Genomic DNA, 17,089 nt, shown 5'->3' with positions numbered 1-17,089 from the left:
AAGCCGTTTTTGAATTACTGTGAGAATGGCAGCTTTTTACATTTTTTCCATTGACATGAATGGGTGAAATCTGATTTTCTGTTTGTAGCTCCGCCCACGTGTGCAGGTGGGCCGCAAGACCCCCAGAACATATCACCCCAGGTAGTGAGGGATCTGCATACCAAGTTTCGTTCAAATCGGTCAAGCCGTTTTTGAATTACAGTGAGAATGGCAACTTTTTACATTTTTTCCATTGACATGAATGGGTGAAATCTGATTATCTGTTTGTAGCTCTGCCCACGTGTGCAGGTGGGCCGCGAGACCCCCAGAACATATCACCCCAGGTAGTGAGGGATCTGCATACCAAGTTTCGTTCAAATCGGTCAAGCCGTTTTTGAATTACTGTGAGAATGGCAGCTTTTTACATTTTTTCCATTGACATGAATGGGTGAAATCAGATTTTCTGTTTGTAGCTCCGCCCACGTGTGCAGGTGAGCCGCGAGACCCCCAGAATATATCACCCCAGGTAGTGAAGGATCTGCATACCAAGTTTCGTTCAAATCGGTCAAGCAGTTTTTGAATTACTGTGGAATGGCAGCTTTTTACATTTTTTCCATTGACATGAATGGGTGAAATCTGATTATCTGTTTGTAGCTCCGCCCACGTGTGCAGGTGGGCCGCGAGACCCCCAGAACATATCACCCCAGGTAGTGAGGGATCTGCATACCAAGTTTCGTTCAAATCGGTCAAGCCGTTTTTGAATTACTGCGAGAATGGCAGCTTTTTACATTTTTTCCATTGACATGAATGGGTGAAATCTGATTTTCTGTTTGTAGCTCCGCCCACGTGTGCAGGTGGGCCGCGAGACCCCCAGAACATATCATCCCAGGTAGTGAGGGATCTGCATACCAAGTTTCGTTCAAATCGGTCAAGCCGTTTTTGCGTGATCGCGGCACATACACACATACATACACACATGCATACCTCCGATTTTATATATATAGATTATTAATGGATTTAGAGCTGCAGAAAATAAGCCTGTGTGGTGAAATAGGAAATCGTACATGTAAGATTGTTTTTTTATGTCTTTAGTTTTATTTCTTCCTGCAAAAAGCCTGTTATTTATGGGCATTAAGCTAAGCAGCAGGTGGCTGCACATTAATACAGTCGCTGGCCATCAGCACTGATGGGGTTAACCTCCTGCTGTTCTACATTAGCGACACCATGCTGACAGCACAGTTGCTGAGGACAACAGCACAGTTGCTGAGGACATTTAGAGAAAGAGGAAAGTGAGTGAGAGGCTCATCCTTTCAGCTTGGGGGAAAATTACTGCCAGGACAGCTTTTTACAGGAACAAACCTAACAGGAAGATTCTAACAGGCCAGACAGGGGGCTGGAAAATAGAATCATAAGATCTGACTGACGGAAAGGTGCAGCGTTTAACTCTGGAATCCAGCTGTTACAATGCATGAGTCAGTATTGGGATTTGTTAAGTGACTTTTCATAAAGAGATTCACCCAAAGTGGTTTACAATACATTGAATAGTAATCAGGTACTCTTAGGTATTTTCTCTATCTGTCTCGGCAGGCTCACAATCTAATATAAAATCATTTTCCTTTGCCTCCTTGCAGTCTTGACTTTATGAGGATAATTTTATGTCACACGGTTTTAGCAACGATCGTTAGATGATCGCTGACTTTAGTGCATCTGAGCATTAATTAGCCTGGGTAATCACATAAATGGGACTTCATAAAATATATCTTTATGTCAAGCTCTGTCTCTGGCAGTATTCAAATCTAGGCTGAAACCCCACCTTTTTTAAGGCTTCTTTAACTCCCAACTCCCACCCACTTGTTAAGTACCCATGTCTGCTTTATCATTCCCTCTGTGAGAAATTCCTTAACCCCTGTTTGTCCTGTTTGTCTGTTTTAATTAGATAGATAAGATAGATATACAAAGTGCAGCCAGCCTATGGGGGGGCATCAATTTTCTGGTACAAATCCTCTGTTCCATTTAAAAAGCTGATAAATGCTGATTGCCTAAGCTAAATTACCTTCTAACAGTGAAAAGTGGAGGTGTGGCCTAGTGGTTAGAACTGCTGCCTCAGTACCCTGAGGTTGTGAGTTGGATCCCAGCCTGTTCCCTGTGACTCTGGGCAAATTACTTAACCCTCCATTGCCCCAGGTACCACAGTTAGATTGTGAGTCCCCAGGACAGATAGGGAAAATGGTTTATTTATTTATTCAACTTTCTATACCGTTCTCCCAAAGGAGCTCAGAACGGTTTACATGAATTTATTCAGGTAGGTATTTTTCCCTGTCTGTCCCGGTGGGCACACAATCTATCTAATGTACCTGGGGCAATGGGGGGATTAAGTGACTTGTCCAAGGTCACAAGGAGCAGCGTGGGTTTGAACCCACAACCCCAGGGTGCTGAGGCTGTAGCTTTAACCACTGCGTGTATTGTAAACTGCTGCAGCTGAATGAAAAAGGTAGTACCGTATTTTTCGCTCTATAAAATGCACTTTTTTTCCCCAAAAAACTGGGTGGAAATAAGGGTGCGTCTTAAGGAGCGAATATAAAAAAAACAACCCCCCCCCCATTCCCAGAGTGGTGGTCTGGTCTAAAAGAGGAGCTCCCGAAAGTTTGTCTGGTTGTTGTTGTTGCTGCTGCTGCTCTTGCCTGAGCTTTCGCGAGCTGTGTACTGTGTGAATCACAAGAGCCTCTGGCACAAAAATAGCCCGCCCTTCCCCTTTAAAATTCACCTATAAAAGGGAAGCGCGGTCCCTCTGACATTATCGGAGGCCGGAGCAGAGTGCAGAGTGTGGCGCGTGCAGGCAGACAGGCTCGGGGTGAGAGCTTCATGGTGGATGCTAGGAAACACAGTTGCGCCATTCTGTGGGAGAGAAGGGTTTGGGGCTGCTGACTGTCTTCTTGATGGGGTACGTCTGAGGGTTTTGGGCACCCTTCCCCCTCCTTGTCCTCCATGCTGCTTAAACTTAACGGGGGGGGGGGGGAAATGTGTATATTAACAGAACCCAAGCTAACCTGCCGGGTAAATTTGAGTCATGCTAACAAGTGCTCTGTAGGGTTTCTTTTGTTCCGTCTACAGAGAGCTGGTGGCAGCAAAGGGAAACAAATTATTTGCAAGTAAACCGGGTCTTTATGTGTTTTCACTTTATCTTCTATGGGGGTTTCTGCCAACTGTCAGCTTGGTATTTTTGCAGTTTATAGATAACAAGTGAGAGCCTCCTACGCGTTACATATGTTGCTGATTAACTGGCCCTGGGGATATAGTCGAGGACTTCTATTGCAATTTATTGTCAATCTTCTGAAGGGCGTGCATTTACATCTCCGATAACAGTACAGAAATGGCTTTAGAATAGCTTGACTTGTTGCATTAGCGTATTTTAAAGGTAGGTGAAACTCAATAAATATACTGTTAAAAGTTGGCTTTTTTGTAATGTTCATTCAGAAGGCTGGCTGGCTGACTACACGTGCCTACCATTAGACATGCCCACCACTAGACATGCCATGTACCCTATCACGGCCTACCACTAGACCACCAGAGGGGGGACAGGATACAGGGCACACCATTTGGTTCAGAATTTTTTTTGTTTTGTTTTCCTCCTCTAGATCTAGGGTGAGTCTTATGGTCAGGTGCATCTTATGGAGCGAAAAATACGGTAAATCCCAATAAATAAATAAAATAAGTAGTGTTTAAAGGAAGTGCCATAGACACCGGGTATATGTAGAAGTAGTTCATCCTATGTCTTCTCTCCCCAGTTGCTAACACTCAAGTAAATCCAGGGCTGCACCTCTTGTTGGCCTATCCTTCATAAATCTATCTAATCCTTTTTCAACCAATTATACAACATCCTATGATAATGAATTCTGCAAATGAAGATGTGGTTGAGATGATGCAGTTTTGAAGATGGACCAAGTGCGTTCACCTCCTGTAATGACTTCAAATGTTGAAATAAGAACCTTAGGGGGGAATTCATCAATGTGTGTTACTGTTAAGATGAGTAATTTTACCACAAGATATGGTATTATAGCACAGGGGCAATGAGACTTTGTCCTAAAATAGACAACTTGTGGTAAAATAGCCCATCTTAACAGTAGCATACATTGATGAATTCCCCCCTTAATCTGCCATGATGAACAACCAAAAACAGTTAAAAATCTGTAATCCACTAAAATACTTTCAGTCTAATATACTGTAATTTCTGTGGCCTAATGGGAAAGGAGTTTTAATTTGCCTAACTGCAATAGGGTCTTAAAAATTCAGGGCCGGATTCTGTATAGGACACCCAGTCTCAGAAGCCGCTTAAGCGGCTTTTGAGAATCACACACGGGCATCCTATACAGAATCACATCTGTTCACCTAAGCCTGCCTAATACGAACAATTCTCTAATAGGCATTCATGTCACAGGCGCAGGTTAGAAAATCGGGTTGCCGCTGAGCTTATCACAGCAATGGATCTCCCTCTGCGATAAGTTTAGCAGCAACCCATCACCCCCCCCCCAAATATTGCCAGCAGGATGGATGCCCATTCCTTCCTGCCAGAACACCCCCTCCCCCCTGCAAGCATCGCCGGCAAGAGGAATGTCCAATCCCTCCTACCGGAATACCCCCCCCCCCCAGCAAACATCACCTGCAGGTTCCTTCTGCCAGAACCTCCCCAAACATTGCCGATAGAAGAGATGCCTAATCCCTCCTGCCGAAACCTCTCCTCCACCCCATCAGATCCCTCCCTCAAACCCATGGGAAGTGGCATAAGGGTTCTTGCCAATCGTAATCTTAGGCCACTCCCAATGCATCCCAGAATACACTGCGAGAGGGGCCTAAGATTCCAGTTGACCCATAAGGCCCCTCCCTGGAGCATCCCACAATACACCGGGAAGGGGCAGGCCCGCCATTCGAGTGAAGACTAGCCAGCCAGCTGGAGACAGGAAGGATGTCTCCAGCCGGCCATCAGCTTAAGGTAGGGGGATCCGGGGGGGGTGGAGGAAGGGGAGTCCGGGAGAGTGGGCTGGGGGGACTGGTGGTTAGAGGAGGGGGATCTGGCAAGAGGGACTGGGCATCCCTCCTGCTGGCGATGTTTGGGGGGATTCCAGGGTTCCAGCATGAGGGACTGGGCATCCCTCCTTCTGGCGATGTTCAGGGGGGTTCCGGCAGGAGAGACTGGGCATCCCTCCTGCCGGTAGTCTTCATGGGGGAGGGGGGATAGGTTGCCATGGCTGCTAAACTTATCATGGCAGAGAGATCCCTTGCCACGATAAGCTCAGCAGTTGTGTCTGCTTGAAATGTCTACTGTGGGCCTAGGGAGGTGCTTAGTAGTACCGTCTAGGCCTGCCTAAAGTCGCATAAGGCCAGTTCCGGGCAAAGCCACGCCCATGCCTAGCCTTAGACGAGCCTACATGCCTCCCTAAGCTCACGGAGGTACCTACAATGTAGGCGGCCTTCCTCGGTGTGGTGTTTTTTAAAAACATGCATCCCGATTGGCTGGATAGGCAGCAGTAGGCCACCTACAATCGGGATGCCGTTTATAGAATTTGCCCCTCAGTAGTTAGCTTTCAGTATGACTTAACCAGTAAGTGTCCAGTGCTGACCATATAAGCCAGTCCCACTAAAAATTATACCCACTTGTATAGCCAAATGATGGCTTTATAAGATTCTGAAAATTTAGAACTCCCACAGATATCAGACAAGAACCTAGGTATGAAGGCAAAGAATCAAAGTATTTTTGAATATTAATCTGACATTGATTTATTTGATTATCCAGAAATACAGCAGTACATGAACACACAGGAAAATACACTGTTTGTGTTCTGTGCAAACATGAAAAATTATGAACTAATGAATATAATCTTTGTTTGAAGGGTGACGTTGGTATGCAAGGAAGACCAGGCCCTGGTGGCCCACCTGGAATTGGTGAGCCTGGATTACCAGTAAGTATTTAAATATATTCTTTCCTCTCTTATATATAGATCAAAACAGGGTTGGATGACACAGATTTGTACATTTATTCTTGTGGGGCCCTTTTACTAAAGTGCAGTATGAATTTCTGCTTACTATGCATTAATGGCAGATATTAACATGTAGAAGCAAAGCCTGTGCAGTAAATGTAGGGGGCATACCTAGCATCTGTCCTGCATTTACTACATAGGGCAGAGGCAAACTACATTGCTCTGCCTTACGTGTAGTGCAGTTCTAGCAAAACTAAATAAATAATACAACAGATATTTGCCATGGACTGTTGTAAAACTTTAAGATAAAGTTCTGTGGCTCTTTATTTTCTTTCTCAGTCGATATACATTTGATTACATCCCAGAACAACTTCATTCACTAGATATAAGCAAAGGGTTTAATGAATGCAAAATAGTGTTTGAAGTTAGTTAAGTTGAAAAAATATATATAAATTATCACCCTATGGTCTTACCCAGAGCCAGTTCTGGGAGTTGAGCTGGTAGTGGGCTCCCTCTGCTCCCACCAATCTGGCTCTGGTACCAGAGGCTCTATTATGACCCCCTAGTGGTAGTTTTGTGGTACTACCCTCAGGGGGCAGCCTTCTATATAAAGTAGAGCACGGCTGCACTTATCACCTTCTTATTAGGCGCCCCTTATAGAATTTGCCCCATATTGTTCTGAAAAGGGGTAACATAGAATACAGCAGAAGAAAACAGGTCTAAATTGTGAAATAAAATTGTAAACTGCCTGTATTAAAAAATACATGTAGATAATATAGGAATTAATGTTTTAAAACTATTATAATCATTGTCAACTGTGAGCTACATTCCTTCTTTGAGTTATCAAATAGCTGCAAAATATTATTTTTGAACAGAGATGTAAGAAAACAGTTTCTAAAACAACAAATTTGCCCCCCTTTTACGAAGCCCCATTAGGCTTGTTTATCGCTGGCCATGGCAGTATTACCTCAGACACTCATAGAATTCCTATGAGCATCGGAGCTAATACTGCCACGGCCGGTGATACAAAAGCCTAAAGAAGCTTTGTAAAAGGAGCCCTTAGAATTTATTGATGCAGGTAAAATGATTTATCAGTTTTTTTGGGTTTTTTTTAATATTCTTTATTCATTTTTAAAACATATACAATAAGTGAAATACAGAATAAATTATTCATTTTACAATATAGACATCACTTAAAATTCTCTAAAATTCATGCTTATTAATACCCTCCCCTTACCCACCAAAGTTTTTCCAACCATATTTACATCCCATCCCTCCCCCCTCCCTGGATGTGCATATTATCTAATGACAAACCATAACTATAGAGATTCTACAAAGGACATCAATGGGCCCCAAATTAATTTAAAATTTTCATTATTCCCTAATATAGCAGCATTCATTTTCTCATATTTCTATATGATGATTTATCAGTTTTGTGCAGGTTGTATTTATTGTTTGTTTTTTTAACAGGGACCTCAGGGACAGCAAGGGATTTCAGGAGAAAGAGGTACACCAGGGGAAGGGCTTCCAGGACCAAAGGTAACACCCATGAAAATACTCTATGTTTTAGCTCAGATACATACTCCTGTTTTCACTGCATAGTTTTGAAAGTTTGTTAACTAAAAAGCATGACATCAATTTTCAAAGAAATATAGGTGCCCAGCTTTCAGAGAGAAGGGCCTAAATTGATCCCTCTGAAACTGACTGGGCTTGAGCACTTAAATGTAGTTAGCTATTTTCAATGGGCGCCTAAAAGGTAGACAGGGCCAGCATGAGGAAAAGAAGTTAGGCACCTTACTTGGGCTGCCAAATCTAAATGCCACCAGGGCAGCCCAAGTCCTCTCTTCAACTCCATTGAAATATCAAACTGAGCAGCCAGATTAGGCCCTCTGGAACTTTTATTTGTTACTTTTATCCTTAATGGCAATATCACAAGAAGGAGTTAACCAGTTCCATATTGAATTCAGGTATCTGATGGGACAAGAGCTACTGGGAATCACTCTTGCCCCAGTCATTAGACACCTGAGGCCTGATCCTATAAACGACGCCACTCTGCACGGTTGTCAATCAACTGTTAGGCGTCCTTTATAGAACCACACCTAGCGACACCTAAGCAGACTTTGGCATCACTAGGCGTACTAGAGGTAGATAAAACCTGGCCTAATATCTCAACATCTACTGAGAAGCCTGGCGAAGCCAAAGTCAGCCATGCCTATTCTCTGCCCCTAACCTTGCACGTAACCTAAATTAATCATTAAAATAATGTTTTTTTAAACAGCTCTTAATGGCGTGGAACTAAGTTACCAGATAATGAGGACAAAACTACAATAAGTTGATTTCTTGCTAGACCTCAAACACCCAAGGCACTCCTTCCGATTCTATTCGTGCCCTTACTGGGGTGATCTTTTCATCATTGGTCTTAGCAAATAGCATGTGCAATAAATCTTTTTGTTAATTTTCAACAGGCTCTGCATAAATTATAAAGTGCATACAGTGCTATAAAAGTGCTCTATAGTGCTGTAAAGGAAAGGCACTTATCTTTGTGCCCGACGGCTGCCCAACCGTTTCACTTCTAGTATCGTCAGGGACTATGCCTCCTTTGTTACAAGCACCAACATTTTTGGTTAGAAAAGCCTTTTCTTTGAGCTGAAACCACCGCTATTCTAGCGGACGATAGAGGCTGAGTGCGGTGCTATGAATAGCCATTTTGATAATCCGCCACTAAAATGCATGCGAGCTAAACCAGCTGGAACCAGTTTAGTGAGTGCATTAAATGCAACCTTAAATTTTTAAGAATCTAGCCCTTAATCCCTTCATTGCCCGAGGTACTACAGTTAGGGCTCCTTTTATTAAGCCACGCTAACGGGGTTAACGCGCGCTACTTTTCATCACACGCTAACCCCCGCGCTGGCTTAAAAACTACTGCCTGCTCAAGAGGAGGCGTAGCAGCTAGCGCGGCCGGCGGTTTAGCGTGCATTAACCGCTAGCGTGCCTTTGTAAAAGGAGCCCTTAGATTGTGAGCCTGCCGAGACAGATAGGGAAAATAGTTAAGAGTACCTGATTTCTATTTGTATATTGCAAACCGCTCTGGGTGAATCTCTTCATGAAAAAGGCAGTTAATAAATCCCAATAAATAACTTACAATATGCTATAAGCTCCATGCATAAGTAAGAGCTATGTCCATTTATCGGCCCTTTGTGTGTGCAAAGGGTGCATAATTGTGGATACCCAGTTATAGAATTACCCTTTACTGTATATGTTGCCATTGCATGATTGATTGATTTATTATTTATTTAAAAATGTATATACAGTACTGTATATTGCTTATACGGTTTCCATAGGAACAAGCATAAAATGTTAAACAAACATACATAATTCAGTTGTTAAAAAAACAACACTCTTAAAAATGGTCGGTAAACATCAGAAATCTTCAAATCCAGTTTGAATATAAAATTTCAACTCATAAAAGCCTTCAAAAACAGTTGAGTTTTTAATATTTTCTTAAAACTCATTCTAGCAGCACACAAACTCAAGATTCCTGGCAGGATATTCCACAGCTTTACACCCGCTACAGATAACATAGTCGCACCAATCTTAATGTGGGAGATTAACATATTATCTTCCAAACATAATTTCATACTGTTTTCTGACCTCAGACTTCTTTTAGGCTGAGATTCCCTTCTTTAGGGACTGGGCACTCTGCCTCTCTCCAAACTCAGCCAGTCCGAGAAGGGGGGTAGAAGGCTTGATGTGGATGAATGCAAAGACCACCACTTCATCCAGGCTTCACTTTGTAGAAATATTTAGCTAGTGCCAGTGTATTTTTCCCTAACACACACACACACACTTCCACTCCACCTCCAAAAACAGTGAAATCTGAGAACAAATGAAAGTTAAAAGTCCAACCTGTTATCAACAGTTTGTGGCATGTCTATTTAATCCCCTTGAACAGTGTTTCTAAGTGGTGTCAGCAAACCTCCAGGGTTTCCCATCCTCTGTTTAAACAGCTGGTTTGTCAGGTGCAAGGAAATATTGCTGTCTCTTCAAATAAGACCATTTATTTAAATTAGAAGGAAGCCTCTTATTTACTAGTAAAGAATGCAGGAAACTTCAAGGATGCACAAAATTAAACAAACATTTTTCTTATTTCTCATCAGATATTTTCTAGAAATCCAAGTTTACATTATATTGCATTCCAATTTGTATTCCCCCAAAGCCCTTATGAGTTTGAGGCAGATAACAAAACTATTATATTCTGGTAACAAACCCAGTTTGCAATTACAAAAAGTATAAAGCAGGACAGATATGATATTTCATGAAAACTGGCTCCCTTCCCTTTAATGGTTTATTAATCTTGTTATACCGCTTGTTCATTTCACTGGTCCAAGAGGTTTACAGAATATAATAAAAGTAAAATAAAATAAATATAAAAAAGAACTCCATTATTAGATAGTATAGACCTAGCCCATATAAACAGCATCCGAGTATATCAAATAGAGGCTGTCACCATTTTGAGTGCTATCTGAAAACTGTTGACGATACAGGAAAGTGAAAAATTTGGAATGCCCAAGATTCCGGCCCTGAAGCTGCGAAATAGAATAGATCTTCGCGAAACGCTGGCCGCGTCGGCATCTCTTGAAAGGCATTTTGTTGAGATCAAACATTGGCATCTCTGGAAAGTTATTTTGCTGAGACCAAACACTGTGTGAAGTTAAGTAAATTCTCTAGTCACTCTTTTCAGTTCTAACAGAGTTGTGTATGCAATGTGTAAAGAAGTATAAGAGCGGTAAAACTGTACAAGAGCTTTTAAAAAAAGAGAAGAAAAAATGCAATAAAAAGATAAAAAAGATAAAACAAAAAAGATAAAAAGTAGATAAACTTACAAGTCTTTTAATGAGTTGAAAGTAAGTTGTTTAAACATTAAAGATATTTCAAGTTAATGGGTTTTTTTGGCCGATGACTGGAGCAAGGAGCAGAGTAACTACGCCGATTCACTCAGTCTATGACTGTGCGTAGGCTCCATTTCTGAGGCCTTTTCCCGTAGAGTAACAAGCTCTACACCTCTTCAAATAAGTGGGGGAAAAACTCTTTTCAGTATATGATTGGATTACACCACTTAGGGTAGTTTATTTAGGCCATATAAACAGCAAACATACTAAAAAACATTCACTCTTAAAAAAAACCAAAAAAGCAACTCCATTGTTGAGCAGAATAAATCTAACCATACAAACACCAACCATACCAAAAAGCATTCACTCCTAAATAAAATAATAAAAATACCATTGAACTTTAAAATTTTATCAGACTGATGACTGAAGATCTAGAACATTTAGAGCATATGAGTAATATCGTATTGATTTAAATCTTACCTGAATGCTTCTTTTAAAAAAAACAAAAAACTGCTTTTAACATAATTTTGAAAGATTTTAAATTTGCCTCTAATCTCAACTCTCGTGCGCATGACATCATTACATGACGGCCGCGCATGTGCAGATGTCCTCCCGCCCGACACAGCTTTACAAAACCCGGACAAAGTGCCGGGTTTTGAAAAGCGGACATGTCCTCAAAATGAGGACATGTCCGGGAAAATCCGGATGTCTTGTAACACTATCCATGGTATCAGTAGTAGCCCATGGGGGAAGGAGCAACTGGGTTGCTTCCAGGACACCATACATTTTGAAAAGTTGGTTCATATTCTAAGACAGTGATTCCCAACCCTGTCCTGGAGGAACACCATGCCAATCGGGTTTTCAGGCTAGCCCTAATGAATATGCATGAGAGAGATTTGCATATGATGGAAGTGATAGGCATGCAAATTTGCTTCATGCATATTCATTAGGGCTAGCCTGAAAACCCAATTGGCCCGGTGTTCCTCTAGGACAGGGTTGGGAACCACTGTTCTAAGATATAGCTCCAGACCCTGAAGATATGCATACATCTTAAGTAGGGCTATTCAATTGTACTTAGTTCACCATTCACTAGTAATGTTTAAATTGCCATATATCCCAGTATTTGTTTATTAGATTCTAGAAATAAACTTTTATAGAGTTGTAAAGCTTTTATGATGCTTCAACAGGGAGAACGTGGGTTTGAGGGACCCCGAGGACCTCGTGGATTACCAGGCCCTGGCATTAAAGGTGAAAAGGTGAGCTGTAATTGGCCACTGTCTGAATAAAGCATAAATGTTTTGGAAACATGCTGATTGTTATAGATTACAATAGAGGTCATGAAGCAAAATAAAGCATTGGGGATTTATGATCAAACTGAACAATACAGTATTTTGTGGACAAATTTATAGCCAATAATATAGTTGCTTTCTTTCTAAAGTACAGTCACATTAATCTATGCATTCAGATCAAACTGATTAGCTTTGTGGGAAAGTGTTCAGTTCTAAAGTAGGGAACAGCGCCAAAAACAAATGGAGTGAATGAGAGAATAACCTGCAGTTCCAGTAAGGAGTGACAAATGTGCAGTCATATTCTTCTAATAGAAAGTTGTTTCAAACTTCCAACTAAAGCTGCAACTTGGATTTATTTTTCAATTAGGGTGAATTTGGTCCTCCCGGGTTGCCTGGACCTATTGGACTACCTGGTACTGGAGTGCAAGGAGAAAAGGTAAACCCTTAAATTTTCATTTTTTTTCACAGCCTTTCCTCAGTACGGTCAGGTAAACTTTACTTTTTAATCTACTGTAAAATCTTTTCAGGGAATTCAAGGTCCAAAAGGTCCACCAGGCCCAAGAGGATCAGCTGGAGAAGGGCATCCCGGACCAAAGGTACAAAAAAATTAGCTATAGTCAAGTCTATAGAAAAATTCTTTTTTATGGGGTCTGTTTGCAAAAATTGTTTGAATATTGGGAGAAAATTAATAGATCTAAATAAGAAAAAGAATATGTATAAGTTAATACATAAAGCTGTGGATTTTCAAATTGTATCAGACAGTTAGATAGGTCCCTTTAGAAAATCTATCACTGCTGAGTGATTGACAGGCAACTGTATTTAACTGCTCAACATCTGGGCAGTTCTGTAAGTGGAGGGAGGGGAGAAAATTTGCATAAATTTTCAATACTTTCAATCTAGCTGCCCCTAATGCCTGGAATAAACTATCTGAGTTTGTCTGCCACACCCCTTCCCTTGTTTAAAAGCAGACCAAAAACCCACCTTTTTGATATAGCCTTCAATCCATAACCCTACTCCCCACTGCCCACCACCCTAGCCAGCAGATTAACCATTCCCCCTAACTATATCCATGCAACCTGTTTGTCTGTCTTGTCTGTTTAGATTGTAAGCTCCTTCGAGCAGGGACTGTCTCCTTCGTGACTCCGTACAGCGCTGTGTACGTCTGGTAGCACCTTAGAAATAATTAACAGTAGTAGTAATACTGGACAGCTAACCTGGGAATCTGTTTATCATCCTTCAGCTCATTAGAATACACTTATTTACAGTGGCTCCTATTATTTGCAATGCCAGAGGGGTTGTGCATGTTAGGTCTTTTCAGGACGGCCCTCTATATATGTGCAGACCATCCATGTGCAAAGGGCCATCCTGTGACACAGAACATGATATTCATAGATAGCTGAGTTTACACAGTTGCCTCAGAGTACAGACCTGGCCAAATGCTGTAGAAGTGGTACTTTCCTACTGGTAATGGTAAACTAATTTGGGATTACACCATTGCTGAAGAAATGGATGGTACAGGCCGGATGACAGAGGTGGTGGTAGGAGGGAGGCCAGGGAGGCTATACCAACCCATCATTTTACAAGCCTTTCCTATTTACTAATAATGCCTGTGGATGTGCATTACAGAACAGATTCAAAAGTAGACCCCCTTAGATGACTATCTCTGCAGAAAAAGCCAGCTTTAAACTACACAGCTATGTCTTAAAGGAGACCAGAGTTTCTCAACCCAGTCATCAGGGAACTCCAAGCCAATCTGATATCCAAACTATGTACAATGACTATAATGAGATATATTTGCATGCACTGCCTCCATTGTATGCAAATACCTCATGCATATTCGTTGTGGATATCTTGAAAACCAGACAGGCTTGGGGTTCCTTGAAAACTGGCTTGAGAAACTGTGGGCTAGATTTACTGTAAATCTATTCTCAATCTAGTTGGCTAGATTGCAACTGAAATTAAGCTTAATATAGCCAGTTCTCTTGACTTCTCAGCTGTGGAATGAATGTTGGCCTCAAAATGAACAATTTAACTATCCACATTATTAATGGAACTCATTTTTTCTGAAGGACAAAATCCAGTCTAAAATGGCAGTACATAATAAAAAGTCCCATTTATTGTGGCTAGAGAAAAATGAAAGGAGTCCTAGAGAACCAGCATTTTCTTTGTAGAAATCTGCTAGTTTAATTATTTATACACTTCTCCCTCCATAGTCACAGTGATTGGGGATGAACCGACCCACGAATACGGAAAAACCGCAAATAACTTTCTCATATGTTATTTGCAGTTTTCTGTTAAAAAGCCTAGAGAATATGATAAAACCGCGAATAACATATGAGAAAGTTATTTGCCTCCTCCTCCCCTCCCCCCCCCCCCCCCCGCCTGCCCGGAAAAACTACGCCATTTCAAAAGACGTCTGCAACCGTCAGAGCGATAGCGAGGGGTGGTAAGCTGGAAGCAATGCGACAGCGGCAGCCAACAGGGTTCTTTTGGTTCCACATTCTCCCTTGTGTTCGTTGTTGAGTGCAGGAGCTAGGAGGGAGAGGAGGGTAAACTGTGGTTCGTTGTCTTCAGCCATCGGAGCAATAGTGAGGGCTGGTACACCGGAAGTGGCGGCGGTGGCGGCTGACAGGGTTCTTTTGGAGAGAAGGGTAAACTGTGGTTCGTTGTCTTTAGCAACAAAGTAAGAAAGACATACTGTAAGTGAAACGTCATGGGGAAAAGTGCCCGCTTGGCAATGCTGCATGCTGAAGAAAGTGCTGGGATGACATCATTCTGTGGGGAGGAGCCAGCATGGTAAAAATCGTGAATAACTGAATTTGCGAGTATTAAAACTGCGAATACGGTTAGAGAGAGCTGTAAATGGTTTCTCAGGTTAAATATATAGATAGTAAAAAAAAAAAAAATTAGAGGTTAAACAACAAAATTTTCAGCCTAAGGAACAATGAAGAGACAATCAGCAGGGAAGGGGATAGGTCCCATACCTCAATGGATTGTCAGTCTTTGAGCAGACAATAATGGTCATATTATAGCGGGAAGGCAGTATAAAGCAGGAGGATGGTGGGTGAATGCTACAGCAAAGGGAGCACAAGAGAGGTCATGACCTGCTTTGCATATTCAGTAGATTTTAAATTGGAGGTAAAGTAGACCAAGGCACATGTACAGAGAGGGAAAGGAAAAGGGGATAGGATTTGATATTCTGCTTTTCTGTGGTTACAATCGAAGCAGTTTACATATTGTATACAGGTACCTATTTTAGACCTGGAGAAATAGTGTGTTAAGTGATTTGCCGTCAAGAGACGCTACAAGAAACCAGGAGGCTAAAGAATGTAGCCGAAGAGCAAATAGCAGAGGTGGGTCATGAGCATAACTAGAGATGAGGGCTGCAGTGTAGAGGTGGCAGCCCCCATATCATAATTAGAAACAGTGAAACCTATTCTCCATTCCGTCTTTGGCAAAACTCATTAGAAAATGGCACTGTATTGTCAAAGAAGTCAAACATTTCTAGTCATACCTGAAAGCTGAACAGTGACCATGGTGAGACCTCATCTGGAGTACTGTGTGCAATTCTGGAGGCCACATTACAGTAAAGATGTGCGCAGAATTGAATCGGTTCAGCGGACGGCCACCAGGATGATCTCGGAGCTCAAGGGTCTCTCGTACAAAGAGAGACTGAACAAATTGCAGCTCTACACTCTCGAGGAACGTAGGGAGAGGGGAGACATGATCGAAACATTTAAGTACCTCACGGGACGTGTCGAAGTGGAAGATGATATTTTCTTTCTCAAGGGACCCTCGGCCACAAGAGGGCACCCGCTCAAACTCAGGGGCGGAAAATTTCATGGCGACACCAGAAAGTATTTCTTCACAGAGAGAGTGGTTGATCGTTGGAACAAGCTTCCAGTGCAGGTGATCGAGGCAGACAGCGTGCCAGACTTTAAGAATAAATGGGATACCCATGTGGGATCCCTACGAGGGTCAAGATAAGGAAATTGGGTCATTAGGGCATAGACAGGGGGTGGGTAAGCAGAGTGGGCAGACTTGATGGGCTGTAGCTCTTTTCTGCCGTCATCTTCTATGTTTCTATGACTAGAAATGTTTGACTTCAAAGGCAGCCCATTGTTTCAGCATATCTAAAATGGGAGTGCTGGGATGAAACTTTAGTGCAGTGTTCTTCAATGCAAATCCCAAGGGCCAATGGCAGCCCCCGGAGACCTCTTTGGTGGCCCTCATGGCCTTTCTGGGTTTCGTCTGCTTTTCTGCCTAGGCTCAGGACAGAAAGAGAAAAGCAGATGGAGGAGGAGTGCATGCTTGAAGGACAAGGCATTTCTTAATAGACAAAAAAGAATGCATTTGGAAATGTTCACCCCAATGAAGTTTGAAGGTGGGCTGTGGGGATGAATGTCATTGACACACACTGGTCAACAGTGTTGTGGCTCCACATGAGGAAAATATTTGACAGATCTCCTTCAGTTCATTAGAAGCCCAAATGGTCCCAGTTTAAAAATTAATGAAGACCACTGCACTAGTGTCTAAATTAGCAGTGCTGCCAGAATGCTGGAGGTCTTTGCAATATTACATCACTCTTTATTCTTTTTCTGCAAGGGAGAGCAAGGTTTACCAGGAGAAACTGGAGCTCCGGGAGAAAGAGGACTTGGAGAACCTGGCCCAAAGGTACAATATTTTTAATATCTTCTGTTTTATTTGGAAATTGAAGATATTTCTGCTAAACATGTAAAAGAGGGGGTGGGGAGATAAATATTAAAAAAGGATGCCTCTGTCTAAAACCCAAGGAAGTGCCATTCTTTTAAGCTAAATATAAAAAAGCAACCTAGAGATCTTGGAACCAGCCTCAGTAGCACACAAACTGAAGTGTAGAAATTTACACAGAGTTGCTGTAAATGTATGCACATGCTCTATATGTGTAGTCACGTATGTTATAGAATATATGGGCACATAA

The 17,089-nt window shown here is 42.0% G+C and overlaps 1 protein-coding gene across 1 annotated transcript in view; it reads left to right on the top strand.

Moving 5' to 3' along the window:
- The window catches only part of LOC117360475 (collagen alpha-1(XXVIII) chain-like), a 123,855-nt gene that overhangs the window by 38,079 nt on the left and 68,687 nt on the right, over positions 1-17,089 (top strand). Inside the window, exons 13-18 of the mRNA XM_033944262.1 lie at positions 5,865-5,933; positions 7,422-7,490; positions 12,028-12,096; positions 12,497-12,565; positions 12,657-12,725; positions 16,735-16,803. Coding sequence (XP_033800153.1) covers positions 5,865-5,933; positions 7,422-7,490; positions 12,028-12,096; positions 12,497-12,565; positions 12,657-12,725; positions 16,735-16,803 — 414 coding nt within the window. The remainder of the gene's footprint in view (positions 1-5,864; positions 5,934-7,421; positions 7,491-12,027; positions 12,097-12,496; positions 12,566-12,656; positions 12,726-16,734; positions 16,804-17,089) is intronic.

Source organism: Geotrypetes seraphini, chromosome 5, assembly GCF_902459505.1.
Source record: "Geotrypetes seraphini chromosome 5, aGeoSer1.1, whole genome shotgun sequence".
Lineage (NCBI taxonomy): Eukaryota > Metazoa > Chordata > Amphibia > Gymnophiona > Dermophiidae > Geotrypetes > Geotrypetes seraphini.
The sequence above is the reverse complement of the archived record's forward strand: the minus strand, read 5'-3'. Positions and strand labels throughout refer to the sequence as shown.